Source organism: Maylandia zebra, linkage group LG15 (genome assembly GCF_041146795.1).
Source record: "Maylandia zebra isolate NMK-2024a linkage group LG15, Mzebra_GT3a, whole genome shotgun sequence".
Classification (NCBI taxonomy): domain Eukaryota; kingdom Metazoa; phylum Chordata; class Actinopteri; order Cichliformes; family Cichlidae; genus Maylandia; species Maylandia zebra.
The window spans coordinates 4,562,546-4,578,432 of NC_135181.1; the positions used below are offsets into that span (position 1 = coordinate 4,562,546).

Consider the following 15,887-nt stretch of genomic DNA (forward strand, 5'->3'; position numbering starts at 1 on the left):
CAGAGATCAATCGAAGCTACCAGATGTCATCCTTTGTCGAGACCAAAGCTTTAGAGCAGCTGACCAAATCTCCTGTAGAGTTTGTGGAGTATCCCTATGGTTATACCGAAGCATCTCTCTTTCTGTCCTTGCTAAGATAAGAATTTGTGCTTCAGTGTCTGATGCCATGGTTGTCAGCTGGGTGAGGAAAGAGTTGTTGCCTCAAGTGGGGGACTCCAAGTATCTCGAGGTCTTGCTCACAAGTGCAGCGATAGAGGAGAGGGATAGTTATATCTGTTGTGGTGTCGAGAACGTCATGAGCTGTTGGTAGTGATCGAAAGTTACACGAGAATAAATGAACTTCTTCTGAGAGTGTCTGGGCTCATTTTTTGGAGCTGATGGGTGAAAAGCTCAGAGTAGATGAGCATAGGTGTTTCAAGCACAGATGAACTGAAGAATAGCCTGTTATTTCAGCCTCATTTTACCCCTTCATAGTAGACAAAGGCTGAGTGTGTTCCTTTTAGCTTTTTCCTTAACTTGCTTTTGTGGATTATGTTGTTTGTGAGTGATTTTGGAGTAGTAATCCCAGCAGATGTTTAGTAGCATCACTTAGAAAGTATTTTCAGATGCAGGTCATGCAGTCTTGCCCTTAACAAGCTCTGTTCAGATACAACAAGCTGCAGCTGAGCAGGATCTACCCTAAAGGCACTCGAGTGGATTCATCCAACTACAACCCTCAGCTGTTCTGGAACGCAGGCTGTCAGCTGGTGGCTCTCAATTTCCAGACTATTGGTGAGAGGGAAGCCCAAAACACATTCCTTCACACTGAAGAATAAACTAAAACACTCTCACTTTTATGTCATTATCCAGGTTTAAATATGTTCCTATCCTCACCCCACAGATTTATCAATGCAGCTCAACCTGGGCATGTATGAATACAATGGGAAATGTGGCTACAGACTGAAACCAGAGTTTATGAGACGGCCGGATAAGCACTTTGACCCATTTACCGAGAGCACAGTGGATGGGATAGTAGCCAACACACTGTCTGTGAAGGTGTGTTTATGTTTGTGTTTTGTGTGTGTACGTGTGTGTGTGTGTGTGTGTAGCTTTCTCTCTGTATAATTAAATTTTTCCTTCCAGATCATCTCAGGCCAGTTCCTGTCAGATAAGAAAGTGGGCACATACGTGGAGATCGACATGTTTGGTTTACCAGTGGACACAAAGAGAAAAGCATTCAAGACCAAGACCTCTCAGGGCAATGCCATCAACCCTGTCTGGGAAGAGGAAGCCATTGTTTTTAAGAAGGTGAAACTATGGCCTTGTACACACGCAGTGGTAACATTAATTCCAATCATAGACTGTATATGCAGTGTTCTTGATGTACAGTCCATCAATCCTTTTTCATCCCTTTGAACTTATCTACTTATTCAGTCAAGGGATTTGACTACTGTGGCTATCAATATGCAGATATTGATAGGTAGCTGTAATGGCTATATGTCATAAAGCTTGAAAAAAAACCTGGGGTGTCATTTAATTTCCATTTTGACATCTTTAGATAATTAAAGCGCTAACGCATTCATATTCAGTTTATACCTATGGATTTAAGCAGCAAAGCCACTGTTAAAAAAAAAAAAAAAAGGTTGGCTGCATTAATCTTGACCATCTGCTTCCAGTTAATAATATAACAGTAAAAACAATTTGTGTGTTTTATTCCCATTCATAATATTATTCTTAGGTTGTCCTGCCCACGCTAGCATCACTGAGGATAGCAGTGTTTGAGGAAGGAGGGAAGTTTATCGGACACCGCATCATTCCTGTGTCAGCCATCCGTCCAGGTGACAAAACTTTGCACTTATTCAGCATAATTTCACACATAGGTTGGCGTTTGGTCAATATCAAAAAAAATAACTTATATTAGACTTTATATATTTATAATACAGTTTGATAAATCATGAACATTTGCATAAGCTTTGCTTTGCTCTAGAGCCTGACCGATATTTCTGCCCTGATTTGTTGGTATGCCGACATCAGCTGTTGACTGATATATCAGTATCTGATTTTAGAACAGCTGATAGCTGCAAATTTAAAAAGAACCAACCATGTTATGACTGTTGATATTGCATAGTTGCTCGACCAAAGGCCACTCTACAGCTTCCACGTTGGCACTTTGTTTGGAGCAAGTAATGCACGACTTGTTGTGACAATAGAACAAGATTTATTTAAACTGCATTGCCATTATTGTCTCAGTAGGGACTTATAAATAATTACATGTAACAGTTTTAGGGAAATCTGTGCATATTTCATGTCTGTGAAAGAAATGAAAAAATATTGTTTCATTACCAGATATCTGTATCAGTCTTAACAATCCAGTATCGGTCCAGCTGTTCTTTGCTTTGATGTAAAACTGTTGTTTCTGGAATGATAGAATTAAAATCTAACCCAAACCTTGCAGGCTATCACTACATCAGTCTGAGGAATGAGAAGAACCAGTCCCTGACGTTACCTGCTCTGTTTGTGTATGTTGAAGTAAAGGACTATGTCCCAGACACATTTGCAGGTAAGTCAGGTGATCGCAAGAAAGAAGAAAAACAGAAAAAGAAATGTGGTTTTTTCATCATCACTCTTTTCTTCCCTGTCCTCAGACGTCATTGAAGCCTTGTCCAATCCAATCCGCTATGTCAACCTGATGGAGCAAAGAGCTAATCAGCTGGCTGCTCTCACCTTGGAAGAGGGAGGGGAGGAGGAGGGTGACAAAGAGGTGTGTGTGTGTGTGTGTGTGTGTGTTTGTAGTTCTCTCTGCATCACAGGTCATCCAACATGTGTCTCTCCTCTGTACTCTTTGTGTTCATGCGTAAAAAGCTTTGAGGCCAATAATCAGTGGCTGATGAGATGAGCGGTCCCTCATCCAGATGGGCACTCTCCTCATTATGAGGAAGAATCTGGTTAAGAAGTCAAAATATATCATGGGGAAGGTGAGAAGATAAAGAGAGCAGAAACAATTTAGAAAGAGAAAAGCGTAAAAGGCTTTTTAATACCATCGCAAGTGCTTTGAAACCCACAGCCATCTAATAGCACTAGTGAATAAAATGATGGATTATTAAGCACAGCACCACAAGTTCACACAGATACTATCAGCAGACTTTGTTTGGAACAGTTTTTGTTTCTTGGTCACCCATGAGAGACTGTATTTCCAACCACTGCTATAGCGTCATTGCAGCAGCATCAAGTCTAATATGGCATCGATCTGCTAGATATCACAAATCACCCCTGCGTATATTACCACTGATTCTCAGGGGATGCTTTATTTTATGCCTGATGTTTTTAAGAAAAAGGCCAGCCTTAAAGTACATGAAATCCTAACAGTATCTATATAGTTTTACCCAAATAATATCTTAAATGCAGGTCTGTGTGTTTAACTGTTGTTTACAGTGTTTTGAATGATGTTGTGATGTATTGTGACTCAAGTAAAAGAGCAACAGTAAAGCACTGGAATACTTCCTACAGTGCTGATGAAAATAATTTCAAAATTGAAATACAGATAAAACCTGTGATAGATAAATAGTGGTGGGGTGACACTTTAAGCTTACATAAATACAGAGGTTGTTTAAAAAGATGCTCAGAAGTCAGTGGAGTTTACCGTCAGGTCCTTAGGTAGTTGGACAGAGACACAGTTTTTGTCATTTTGCCTCTGTACACCATCACAGTCTATTTTAAGTTACAAAGTCACCCACAAACCCACAATTCCACATGAATGGAAAGTCCTGATGTGTGAGACTGTGTCATGAGGCTGAGTAGACTGAGGGGCGAAGGGCCTGTAGTACTAGGGAGCTGTGATCGCTTTGCAGTGTACCTGACCTCTAACTAGTGTCTTAATTGTAAGTCTCCTACTATAAAGCCTATCTACACTCACCTTAGCTGTGTTAATGTTATTATTTTATCGTATTATCAGTCTATTAAGATTGCACTTTGTATGCTGTAATGTTTTATCTTTCGCTCCTAACCAGGAACACTTAACCAAAATTTAAATTTTAGTGTACTTTGCTTGACTGTGTCATGAGATGTGATTGAAGTGCAGACTTACACAGCCCTGACAATGGTTTCATACAAAAGAATCACCAAAGACCAAGACTACTGTTTAAAACATTGCACGTTTAAAATATTTTTGTTTCTTTTTTTTGCAAAAATGCAACTAAACTTTGTTTACAAAGATGGTATTTCTCACTTTAACCCTGCCCCAGGCAATAACAGTACAATCTACTTCACACATTAAAGCACGTAGTGACCAACGATGCACAGTATATACACGCAGTATAGGCAATCACACAGTTAAACTAGAGTCGGCAGTAAGCTTAAATTTTAGTACAGGCTCCAGTTTGAAAACAACTTAAATGGCAAGAAGCTCAGAATTCTGCTGCTTCAGAAAATGTGATTTATTTATTTTTTTGCTTTGTTTCAAAGTGACAACCAAGGAAATATTAGATCACAGACAACTCAGACTAACAGGGTCAGCAACAGTGCAGCAAAGGGAGGAAACAGGGTTTTACTGAAGTTGTTCATTTGCAAGTAGGGGACTGTTTGAATTTACTCAATGGAGACGAGCACGAGTAATGTAGGTGCCAGTGTATCAGGTAACAGACACAGACTTAATTACTGAGGAGAGATGATTTCTAAGACTGGAGTGAGGATAAATTTAGGATGACAGACTAGGCAGGACGGAGTTATCTGGGGTTATTAGGAAAAGCGAACCGGAGAGCAGGGTTGTTCCTGAAGGGCTTCTTTGATCTGTTCTGCCAGCTGATATGATTACCCACGAGAATGGCCAACAGAGAGCTGTATCATGCTGTGACCATGGAAACAGTGACCGAAAGAGGCAGAGCGTGGAGCGCGGAGCACAGTGTGGGGAGATAAGTGTAGAGAGCAGAGGGGAGAAAAAAGGGAAACATTCGGTTAGCATGACAAAAAAACTAGATCATTTAAAATTGCATTAACCTTTCAGAGATAAGAGCGTATAGGCCGACATTCAGGCAGGCCGACGGGAAATTAAGATCTGCTGCGCCTCAGCACAGGAAACCATGCTGAGAGTGGGTTACCAAAGCTATGTCTACAAACTAAGCTGCACGACACAACAGGGCCAACAAGTGAGTTCTGAATACAGGTGCAAAGGAAGGAATTACTCCTACTGTTAGACTCAAGCGTCTGGTTTTTTGTTTTCTTCTTTTTTATAGTGTACTTCATATGAAGAAGTTTGGAAGTATAATTCTGCAAAATGGAAACATGCCTGATTTAAATGATATTTGGGATTTAAGTTGTTCTGCAGTAGTTTTACTTTGCATTTGCTTAATCCTGAATGTTTCATATGATGCACAGGTGGAGACATTAAGTGATGCCCCCTCAGAATCAAAGGATCAGAGAATAACGCCCGCTGAGAACGGACTGAGCCACACACCCACTCCCCCCAAACCTCAGTCACTGGTCAGCCACCAGCCTCAGCCTGCAGGTACTAAAACAGCGTACCTGCCTTCATTATCATCATCATCGCTACACATCCACAGTCAAAAAGATATTCATGCCTGAAAGGCTGACTTTGAGTAATTTTGTACATTTTTCATATCATTGTGGTATATACGAACAATCTTAAATTTAATGGAATCTGGTCAAACTAAATGTATTTGATTAATGTACATTTAGTTACTAACTAATTATTTGAATAAGTAAATCTTTGATATAATCTTGGGGAATATTATTTTTTTTCTTACTGTCTGACTTGATTTAATATATATAACAATGCATTAGATTAATATAGATATCGCTGTTTGTACCCAGTTTACTGACTTTACTCCCACTTTAACTGATCCTGTGAATTCTGAACAGGCTCATTAAAACCATCAGTGAAGACTGAAGACATCATCCAGAGTGTTCTCACGGGTGAGCTTCTGATTGCTAGATCTATAGTGATTTTACTGATCTCTGTTCCTATCTTTATTTGAAATCACTTCTTATCAAAATTAAGTATTTATTAGACCTTTTGACTTGATTTGCAAGATAATAAATCCCTGTGTTGCCCATATTAAGGTCATATTTCTTTGTTCAAGATTAATTATTCATGGTTGCTTTTGCAGAGTAACAGCACTTTACTATTATGGCCGTCTTTAGCGATGGGAAACAGTGTAGTAAACATATAAAAGTTTGTTGTACAGTAGTTTATAATTTTTTCATTAGAAATCTTTTCCCTTGACCTTTCTCTTGTATTTAGAACTGGAGGCTCAGACAGTGGAGGAGCTGAAGCAACAGAAGGGCTTCGTTCGGGAGCAGAGAAAGCAGTACAAGGAGATGAAGGAGCTGGTTCGGAAACACCACCGCAAGACCAGCGAGCTGATCAAGGAGCACCAGGCTCGTGTGTCGGAGCTGCAGAGCCAGCATCAGCGTCGGCGCTCTGCCCTGCAAAAGAGCCATAAAAGAGATGGTAAGAAAAGGTAGGTGGCCTCCTTTTCTAGTGTTCAGTTTTACTTTTATTTGCCTTCTTTTTGTTTTTGAAGTCGTCCCCTCCTGCTCTGTGTCTTTAAAAGAAATCCACTAAAACACATCCATGCAGTTAAGAAGAATAAAGTTACTTGCACTTTTTTCCTATACCAGCTCCCATGTAGACTCAGTGTTGTGTTTCAACCAAAAATACAATTAGTAACAAGCTCTTTTTTCCAACATAAAAGCTACTTTGCTCCCAGAGCAGGTTGCTCCGCATGTTTGATTTGGAAGATTTTCATTTTCTTCCTGACACATCTCTAAAGGGATTTGTTTCTCTCCTGGGATCAAACTGAGGATCTTTTGCTTGTCAGGCAAATTTGTTAACCACAACACTATAGAGAAGTGTGGAGTCAGTGGCACAGCCCTGATGAGCCTCTGATTCAACCTGTGTCAAAAGTGCAGATTTCTGACTATATTCCACATTTTAATTTTAATAGTGCTATTTTGTGAATTGTATTGAAAATTTTCATGTAAGTCCTAAACCGCAGAAATAGACTGAAACTTACAAAATAACCACACATGTTGTTGTGCACACATCTTACTGTAAATACCACAGAAGCTTTTTACATATTTTATGAGGTGATAATGATTCTGTTAAACTATGTAAAAAAGTACATGCAAACTCAATATGCCACAGTGGAGTGCATACAGTACTAGTTAAAAGCAAACACAGGTATTAGTTGCTGAGCTGTTCATAGAATTTTAATGTTGCATAAGACTTCCTCCAAGTTTCAGGCATGTTCATGTCCAGAACAAGTGTCTATATCACAGACTCCACCTGCCCGGTCTTTCTTTGTGTTATAAATAACTTCAAACACCTAACATCTAAGTTTTTACCATCACTTCCTGAGAAAGTGCATGAAAATAATATTTTAATGTGCAGCAGACATGTGGTCAGAAATTTAAAGTGAACCCATTATTCCTCTCCTGATTTTCGTTCACATTTTCTTTGTTTTACATCAGTGCTGATTAATTTGCTCACAGAATATTTTCCCCAAATTCTTCATCTTTTGGCAAATGTGAGACGAGTCTTTGTGAGTGCAGAAGCCTACCTGCTGTTAAACCCTCTGTTTGCAAAACATGGCCACACCAAAGTTGGGTGGCGGGAATAGGAGGAAAAGAAGTAAAATAGCTCATTTCGGACAGGTGAACTGAGCTGCTGCACCAAGGCCTAGTACGGGAGAAATAATCATTTTTTATTATTTTCCACATCATGCAAAGGTAATCTAGTAGGTCATGTAAATAAATTTAGGAGTCAGAAGTGAGCATTATAGATTAGTAATGCTCTAATGATTCTAACAGTTACTGCATAAGATACTCTGCTGCGATTGAAGTATCTATCTTAACTTGTGCATGTTTTGTTTGTGTGTTTGCACGCATGTGTCCAGTCGGTCTGAACAATCTCTGTCCACACTGGATCAAGAGCTGTGTGACCTGGACCAGGAATGCAGCCAGAGACTGGCCGAACTGAAGGAACAGCAGCAACAGCAGCTCCTCACACTTCGCCAGGAGCAATACTACAGCGAAAAATACCAGAAACGAGAACACATCAAGCAGGTACTTCTCCTCAAATCCGACAATTAATTATGTGCAGATGTGAAGAAGACCCTCGTCTAGACCTGTCTGATACTGTGTGAATAAACCAAGTCTGTAAATAAAGACAGTAATCCCCTTTATGACTTCTCATCATTATTCAGGCCAACTTGATCTGAATAAAACTTAGATGAAAACAAAAATTATGTTCTGTGTAATTTTCATTTGCTCCCAGAGCGGATGTCGCTGCGTGTTGCAGTCATTTTTGGCTGTAAATCACACAGGCTGATAGCCGTAATAGTTTAATACTCTGGTGACACAGAGTGTAACACTTTGAGATGGAATCACTGGCACTGCCAGAGGAACATGTGAATGGAAAAATTACAAGGGAAATGACTGTTTAGGAAGTTTTCCTGGCTCATAGCTTTGGTTTCTTTCCCTTTGAGCTGCTAATTCAGCTCAGAAGGAAAAGGAAATAATTCAGTGCAAGGAGCCATTGATCAACGTTCAAGGGATCCTTTGAATTGACCAGATATAGTAAAATATGCGTGAAGAGAGGGCAGGAGAAGGTCATACACGTTCACATATTTGAACTGTGAGTCGAATAAATAACACTAATTGCAGATGAGCAAATGTACAGACTTTTAAAACTATTTTGGCACATGCTCTTACAGGGACACCACGCACCACTTTATTCTCTATAAGATATCCCTGATCTCCATTCCCCTTTTATTATTTTCTGGGACTGCTTTTAAAATGCCATTTGAATGCACAAACAAAGCTTTAGTTCAGTTAATTCCGCACGTATTCCAGTCAAAACAATTTTGCAACCTTTCTTATAATTATCAGTAGATACACACTGCACATAGATGAATGGGAGATTGAGGACCTAATGTACTAAGTGATGCAAATTAGGTTGATGCTGCAGTATCCAGAATGCACAGGTGAGAGTGGAAAGCTTTGCATGTGAGCTTTAATAATGTGATCTATCAAGATCAGTGCATAACAGGCTGAGTAACCTATCAACTAAACAGTGTAGCTCTGTTTTTCTGCAAAAACAAGACGTTAATTCATATTAGTGAAGAAGAATTCTGATGTAAAAGTCTTGTTTTTGTTAAATTTTTTTTTGCACGCCACTCACAGCGTTGGGACATCCGTTCTGATAACGTCTCATCCTGGCAATGCAAATAAATGAAAACACTCTTAATGGGAAGTCCAACAAATACAAATGCAAAGGGATCAGCCACAAAAACAACCCTCTCTGTGCTTTTCAATCAGAAAATTGAAGCTGCATATTTTGTAGTTTTTATAATGCCAAAGGAGAGATTTGGACTGCAAGTGCTCTGCCTGTTAGCTGCCTATTTATAGACATCACACCAATTCTGAAACTTGTCTCCATACTAAGCTTGTATGCCCGTATGGACATGCGCTCCTATGCACTTTCCCCAGATAAATAATTGCCAGCTGTTGTGTTCTCACATAAACATCAGTAATATAAACAAGCATGTTCTGTATGTAAAACTGGGATAAACAGATCCCACACACAAATAGGAGCTTGCACTGATTTGTTTTGGATAATGTGCTGACAATCTCCAGCTGTCCTAAAGCTCAGAAAAGCAAGTGCAGACTAACCACAGCATGAATGCTGCTGGGTCATCCCCCTGTAGAATATTCCAGTCTTTGTTTTGCTGCCTGTGCTCAAGCTCTCTTGTGTGGCATGAAAAAATGAATGTATTCTGCTCCAATACCCCTGTGCAGTGAGCAGAGCGCAGGTGTCAGAAAAGTTTGTCCAAGCGTGGAATTAAAAAACAAAAAAGCTTAATGGAGATTGTTGTTTACAACATCTAAATGTTGTTTAATTATGATCAGAACTACAGCAACGGTCGCTTCAGTGATATATTATTTATGAAATAAACGATTAATTAAAAAGCTGATGTTTTCTGTCACATTTTTTTTGTTCTCTGTTCGTTCTCGTCCCAGTTGGTTGAGAAGCTGACCAGTATAGCAGAGGAATGCCAGAGCGCTCAGCTGAAAAAGCTCAGAGACATCTGTGAGAAGTAAGGATGGATACAGCACGCACTCTTATTCACTGAAACAAACAGAAATCACAACATTATTTTTTTTAATTGTCCTAACATCAACAGAGAAAAGAAGGATCTTAAAAAGAAGATGGACAAGAAAAGGCAAGAGAAAATCAATGAGGCCAAATCCAAAGACAAGAATATGACAGAAGAGTAAGTGTGTATTTGGAAATATTAGGATTAATAAGCTGTTTCTATTTGGGCTTGGGTGTTTTAATTGTTTGACCACTAGGTGTCACCGTATGTTAAATATTTAGTTAAACTCTGACTACTTGCTTGGTTTGACTGATGATAAATCCTCCCCACAGAGAGAAGCTAGAGATCAACAGATCGTTTGTCAATGAGGTGGTGCAGTATATCAAACGGGTAAGCGAGCAGCGATAGAGCTGTGGCGTTACAGAGCACTTAGAGCACTGAAAAATGGTGCTCTTTTTGCAAATTTGAGAAGATTTGCCTGAAATTTGCATCTACTTTATGACAAATTCACTTTATGATATAATTACCTTATACTGTGTGTGTGTGTGTGTGTGTGTGTGTGTGTGTGTGTGTGTGTGTGTGTGTGTGTGTGTGTGTGTGTGTGTGTGTTTCTAGTTGGAAGACGCCCAGAGTAAAAGACAGGAGAGGCTACTGGAGAAACACAAGGACATCCGCCAGCAAATCTTGGATGAGAGGCCAAAGGTATTATCTTGACCAATATACCAAGTAAATAAAATCTAAAATGCAAAAAATAAAAGTCAGATATTGCTCAAAAGAAGGCTTGTCAATCTATGTCTGGGCGTCTTCTACATATCTATGTATATATGGTTTCTATATACATATCTATGTATACCTAAAAACTATTACCAGACGGAAGAGCAGCTGAAATGATGTAACGACAGCTCAGCATTGCTGATATGTCCCCTTTGTCCCACATTAAGGTTGTTGGGATCTGGTCACCCTGTGAATTGGTTGCAAGGTTCACAGCACACCTTGCAGTCTTTACCTGTGCAGATAAAATAATTTGTAATTAGTAGAATAGTGCTTTTCAAAAACATGAAGGCCTAGGGGTGCTATAAAGAGTGAATGTAATAATACATGCATATTTGACATAGATGAAGGCTCAGTTATTTGTTTCTTGGTGCAGGTTTTGTAAAAGTTGCACAAAAAATATGTATGTAGTCTGTCTCCTTTTGGCCTAGTATGTTCAACCACTAGATGGCGACCTGCACCAGGCTTTAGTGCTGCACTGAACGGGTGTGCTATAATATATGGTGAACGTTGTGGTGTATGAAGATTGTATTTGTCTCTGTTTTCAAAATGTATTATATGATCCCTTGAATCTTTATGCTAATATGCAACCCAGAGTTTAAATATCACTACTGCTGGTTGATGGATGGTACTGTGAATCACAATGAGAAAGTTGTTGGAAAATATTTAATTGCCTTGCCGTGGGTGCACAATTCCTCAACCGTTATTAGTGTGCTTCCTGCAGGTAGGCTGTGATGCCATCATGCCACTCTTGTCAGTAGTGAAGTGGATACTCCAGCATTTTCTTGCAATGCTCTATCTGTTTGGGTTGCAGAGTTTCCAACCATATAATTGTCATTGTGATTGTAGGATTACTGTGCAGCTGCGGAGCATGGTAAGAACTTTGTTGCATCCCAGTGTTGAGCACTAACACACCGTAAGTGTGGCAGTATTAATATGCAAGCTTGTGCATACACCTGGGCTGCTGCCCAGCCAAAAGTAATTGTGCATTGAATGAGACCCACAGTGCATTGCTGTGATGAAGAATGCTGCATTAGTAAATTCAAGCAAACGTGTCATTGATTGCAGGCAAGAGAACAATGTGAGGAGAAGCAGATTGGGCTGTGTGTAGTGAGATCACACTGCATTTATCTGCTCAAAATGAGTCTAGGCAACATCGTCTGTACACAAATGTAATTACAATTACACAGTATTTGTTGTTTGGCTAGTACTAAACACAAACATGGGCATTTATTAGAGTCATCTTATTGAGCTCTTGCTATGATTTAGATTTTCTTGATTATCTAATGCATCTAAGTTGTATTACATCAGCTGTAGTATTGCACAGAGAAGTGTCACATGGGTGTGTTGCTCCTATTACGCTTATACATCTTTTCCAATGAAGTGAAATGACAGCAGGAATTTACCGTGTCTGCTCAGTGTAGTTTTGTTTTGTTTTTAGGCATAAATCAGAAGTCTTTAGTTGGAGACAGCTCCATAACCACCCACACTCAACGTGACAGCTCCTTGTTCCTTTGAAACCACTCGGAGTTGAGTGTGGGAGGTGCAGCACTGTACAAACATCCAGCCCAAACACTCACAGGTCTTCTGTGTCTTTCCATAAAGCTGCAGTAGGGAGACATGAGGAGAGAACGTCAAGGTTGAGACATGATTGTCACCTCGTAACTAACTCAGGCTGTTGAACTTCCCTCCTTTTCATGAGGACTTTATTTCATTTCTGGAGCTTCTTGTCAATCTGAGTTCAGTATGAACAGTCGGCACTGATTTGAGTTTTGTCATCCTGTGTCATCGGGGTCTCATCGACACTGAAGTAGCACGGAGATAGAGGGACAGTTTTCGGAAGGTCGTTTTCTTTGTTGTCACTTTTGTGTTTTCTGTTACTCTTCGCTCATTGTTTCCCCACAAAGCTGTAGCCGTATCCACCCCCGAACACTTTGTTGCAAACTATTCTCCAAATAAGAGTCTGCACCACCTCAAAGTTAATCTTGCCTGCAGAAATCTATTATGTACATAATAATCATCCAAACTGTGCAATAGCTGTTCTCATGGAGTGATGGTGATCTGTATGCGGGATATGCCGATGTCAGGGGCCAAAACTCTAGAGACAGCACGCTCAAGATAACCCCGGGCTGTGTTTGTTGAAAAATTCAGGATGCTCTCCATAACACTAGTATAATGCCCAGTGATAAAGGGACACTTCTGTTCAGGGATCGTGTGGTTAACCGGTATTAACGTTAAATCCAATAAAGTGTTTTAATGCTCCTAGTAATGGAATATTACTAACAATGCCTGTGCACTTTAAGTGTTTTTGTTGATTAACATGAATCATGGTTTCATTCCAATGGGATTAGATCTCTTTCCAGTCCATAAAAATATGTAACTGAGCACCCTTGAGAAAGTCACTGAACCCAAAACTGCTCCCACTGAGCAGGTCATTGGCCCTTCATGGCATCAAACACGCTATGTGTGTGTGTAAATGTGTGGGATTGCATTCTTCAGTACCGCTATAATAAATGTACTACAGTCTATGCAACATGATATCTCCAAAGTGTGCTACTCAGACACATAAACACAATGGAAAGACTTAAGGATAGGATGTTAAGGGCTCCAGTGGGGATATATTCAAGTCTGGGCTAATGCAGAACTACATTTGTAGTGTGTTTCCATTGTGGTATGTATTTATGAATCAGAGAGAGGAAAAGTGCCCCCTTTCATACAGTTCTGACCCAGTTTCTCCTCTTGGTTCAGAAAAGCTACTAATGGACATGTTGAGCTGAGCGACTTGCTACAGTAACATCTGTACATGTGCAGCACATGTGTGAGCTCACATACATGTGCTATACCGAGATAAAAAATTAGCTACAATATTTATGCAGTCCTGTTAAATCTTGCTTAGGATTTGATTTTTGGGAGATTTGTTGCTCTATGCTTTGACTTTAGCATTAGCAGCAGCTTGCAACTTGTGCTGCTGCTTTTTCTGCTGCTGTTACCTGCTGGTAGTATGAAGGTCATGTACTAAACTGAACGAGAAGCAAGAGACAAAAAGAGAGACATGACGGGTTGTGTCATCACTCCCAGCCTGTGCACTTAGGTGTTACTGTCCTGTTAATGATCCAATCAAAATAACCCCAGGAGTCAACAGTGCACAGCACGCTGGCAAAAGGCATTTCCGCACACTTGAAGGCTCTATATCCTGGCCTGCTGCTTTTTTCTTACTTAAGGCCACATGGTCAAGGTCACATTGTCCGCAGAAAGACTTTGCGCCTCGTCTTGTTTATGTTCGTTCCACTCGATCACACCCGATCTTCTAAAACTTACTACTTTGAGTCTGAAACCTGCGTTGGAGCTGAAGATTCAGATTGATTCTGGGTGTGACTTCATACCCAGATTTTTTGTTTATGTGGATGTAGTGTGAGGATTCTAGCCTTCGTTTTATGATAGGAGCAGACTAAAAGCTTACCAGGGCATGTTGTAATTACTATGTACCAGTCATCCCTTCACACCTTATTTGGCTGTGAAACGAGTATGAAACAGTCAGAAGGCAATATGTTTCACAACATGGCGCGTTGGTGTACGCTTGCGTATCGTTCGAATTACATCTTTACGTAGGAGAAATGCTTCTTTTGTTGCCTAAACGAAAAAAGGAGGAAAAAAATATCTTATGGTGTCTCCCTCTGTGAAAGCCTTGAATGCGCACACACACATAGGCACACACAGACACACATGCATTCGTTCAAGAAGCAGGAGTCCTGTGCGGTCGCCATGGAAACTCAGGACCCCCCCCCCCACTCTCTCTGCCTCGCATATCCTCTTCTATCCTTCATGACTCTCTGCAATCTGTTAATTTGGAACCAAGTCTTCGTGACGCAATTTCAGGGATGCTTGCTGGAGGTAGAAGAAAGCAGCAAGAGGAGGAGGACGGGTGAGGAAAGGGGAGGGAGCAAACAGGTTGGAGGAGATCATGGGAGGGCTGGAGCTGAATAGGAAGGAAGCTGGTATATGGCCTTCTTCTCTCTCCTTCTGTCTCATTCTATGTCCCTCTCTCTGTCATTGGGTGGTGGGTGGCCACCATGTTCCCTCATCACAGACTTTGATCTGCATCATCTCTCTCTGGCGGGGTTGCATCAATAATGCACTTTTTCCCACACAGACACACACACACTTAGAAACATACAGGGAACACTGAGTGCAACCCACAGGCAGTGAAGTAAAATCCATTGTATATGTGTGCGTGCGCATACATGTGGCATGCTTGGTTAATCTTCTGCCCTATTATGCCAGCTGCTATTTTAGATCAGTGCTCGAGTGTTCATTATGTATGCCCACATGTGCTAATGAAGCTCTCTCGACTTGTGCTCTGTCTAAGGAACGTTGAAACTTTTCCTCTCAAAAGTACGGTTTGGAGGACTCTGGAATGAACATCTTAAACTTTAGCCATTCTGCAGCATTAGAGAGGAAGGAAAAAACAACAAAAACACTGTGAGGACAAGGCAGTAAATAAAGTTCTAGATGAAAGTCCATTTTAGTTGCTGGCGTGTTTTAGGCATATTATAAGTTTTGATTGTTTAAAAATTGACGAAATTTTGGCAAAAGTTTCAGTGTGTATAATTTATAGACTAAAATAATCAATATAAAAGCACGGCTGTTAATCAAGTACTCAGTTTGTTGTCTTAACACCACATTTTACATTACAGTGCTATACACCTCAAAGCCAGTGTCAGCATACACAGGGTGAAATATACTATTACTATATTCTTCAGCAGCAGCTGGGTTTAATGCCACAATAGTCAGTGTTGTGTAGCAGTGTGATTAACCCATAAGAAATTCTTGCAAATTTTAGCTCTGTGTTTTGTTTTTGGTCCCTAGATTTTTCCTTTTTTTAACCATGTTGGTTGACTCCCGTTCCCTACAACTTTTTTTGTGGTTGCTGCATGCAGCTGTTATCGTTAAAAAGCAAGATTTTTCCCCAAGGCATTGGGAGAAACCACAACGGAGCTGAAATTGATGGTGAATATTAGACTG

The 15,887-nt window shown here is 40.2% G+C and overlaps 1 protein-coding gene across 3 annotated transcripts in view; it reads left to right on the plus strand.

Moving 5' to 3' along the window:
- The window catches only part of plcb1l (phospholipase C beta 1-like), a 129,627-nt gene that overhangs the window by 106,374 nt on the left and 7,366 nt on the right, over window positions 1–15,887 (plus strand). Inside the window, exons 18-33 of one of the 3 annotated variants that reach the window (XM_004542152.4) lie at window positions 4–88; window positions 647–771; window positions 881–1,035; window positions 1,123–1,287; window positions 1,718–1,817; window positions 2,435–2,539; window positions 2,625–2,740; window positions 5,350–5,479; window positions 5,854–5,907; window positions 6,236–6,455; window positions 7,893–8,061; window positions 10,018–10,094; window positions 10,182–10,271; window positions 10,427–10,484; window positions 10,710–10,796; window positions 11,715–11,739. In XM_004542152.4, the coding sequence (XP_004542209.2) occupies window positions 4–88; window positions 647–771; window positions 881–1,035; window positions 1,123–1,287; window positions 1,718–1,817; window positions 2,435–2,539; window positions 2,625–2,740; window positions 5,350–5,479; window positions 5,854–5,907; window positions 6,236–6,455; window positions 7,893–8,061; window positions 10,018–10,094; window positions 10,182–10,271; window positions 10,427–10,484; window positions 10,710–10,796; window positions 11,715–11,739 (1,761 nt within the window). Of the gene's footprint in view, window positions 1–3; window positions 89–646; window positions 772–880; window positions 1,036–1,122; window positions 1,288–1,717; window positions 1,818–2,434; window positions 2,540–2,624; window positions 2,741–5,349; window positions 5,480–5,853; window positions 5,908–6,235; window positions 6,456–7,892; window positions 8,062–10,017; window positions 10,095–10,181; window positions 10,272–10,426; window positions 10,485–10,709; window positions 10,797–11,714; window positions 11,740–15,887 lie in introns of those variants that run through there. The other 2 variants (XM_004542153.4, XR_013093092.1) reach the window with 2 other exon arrangements.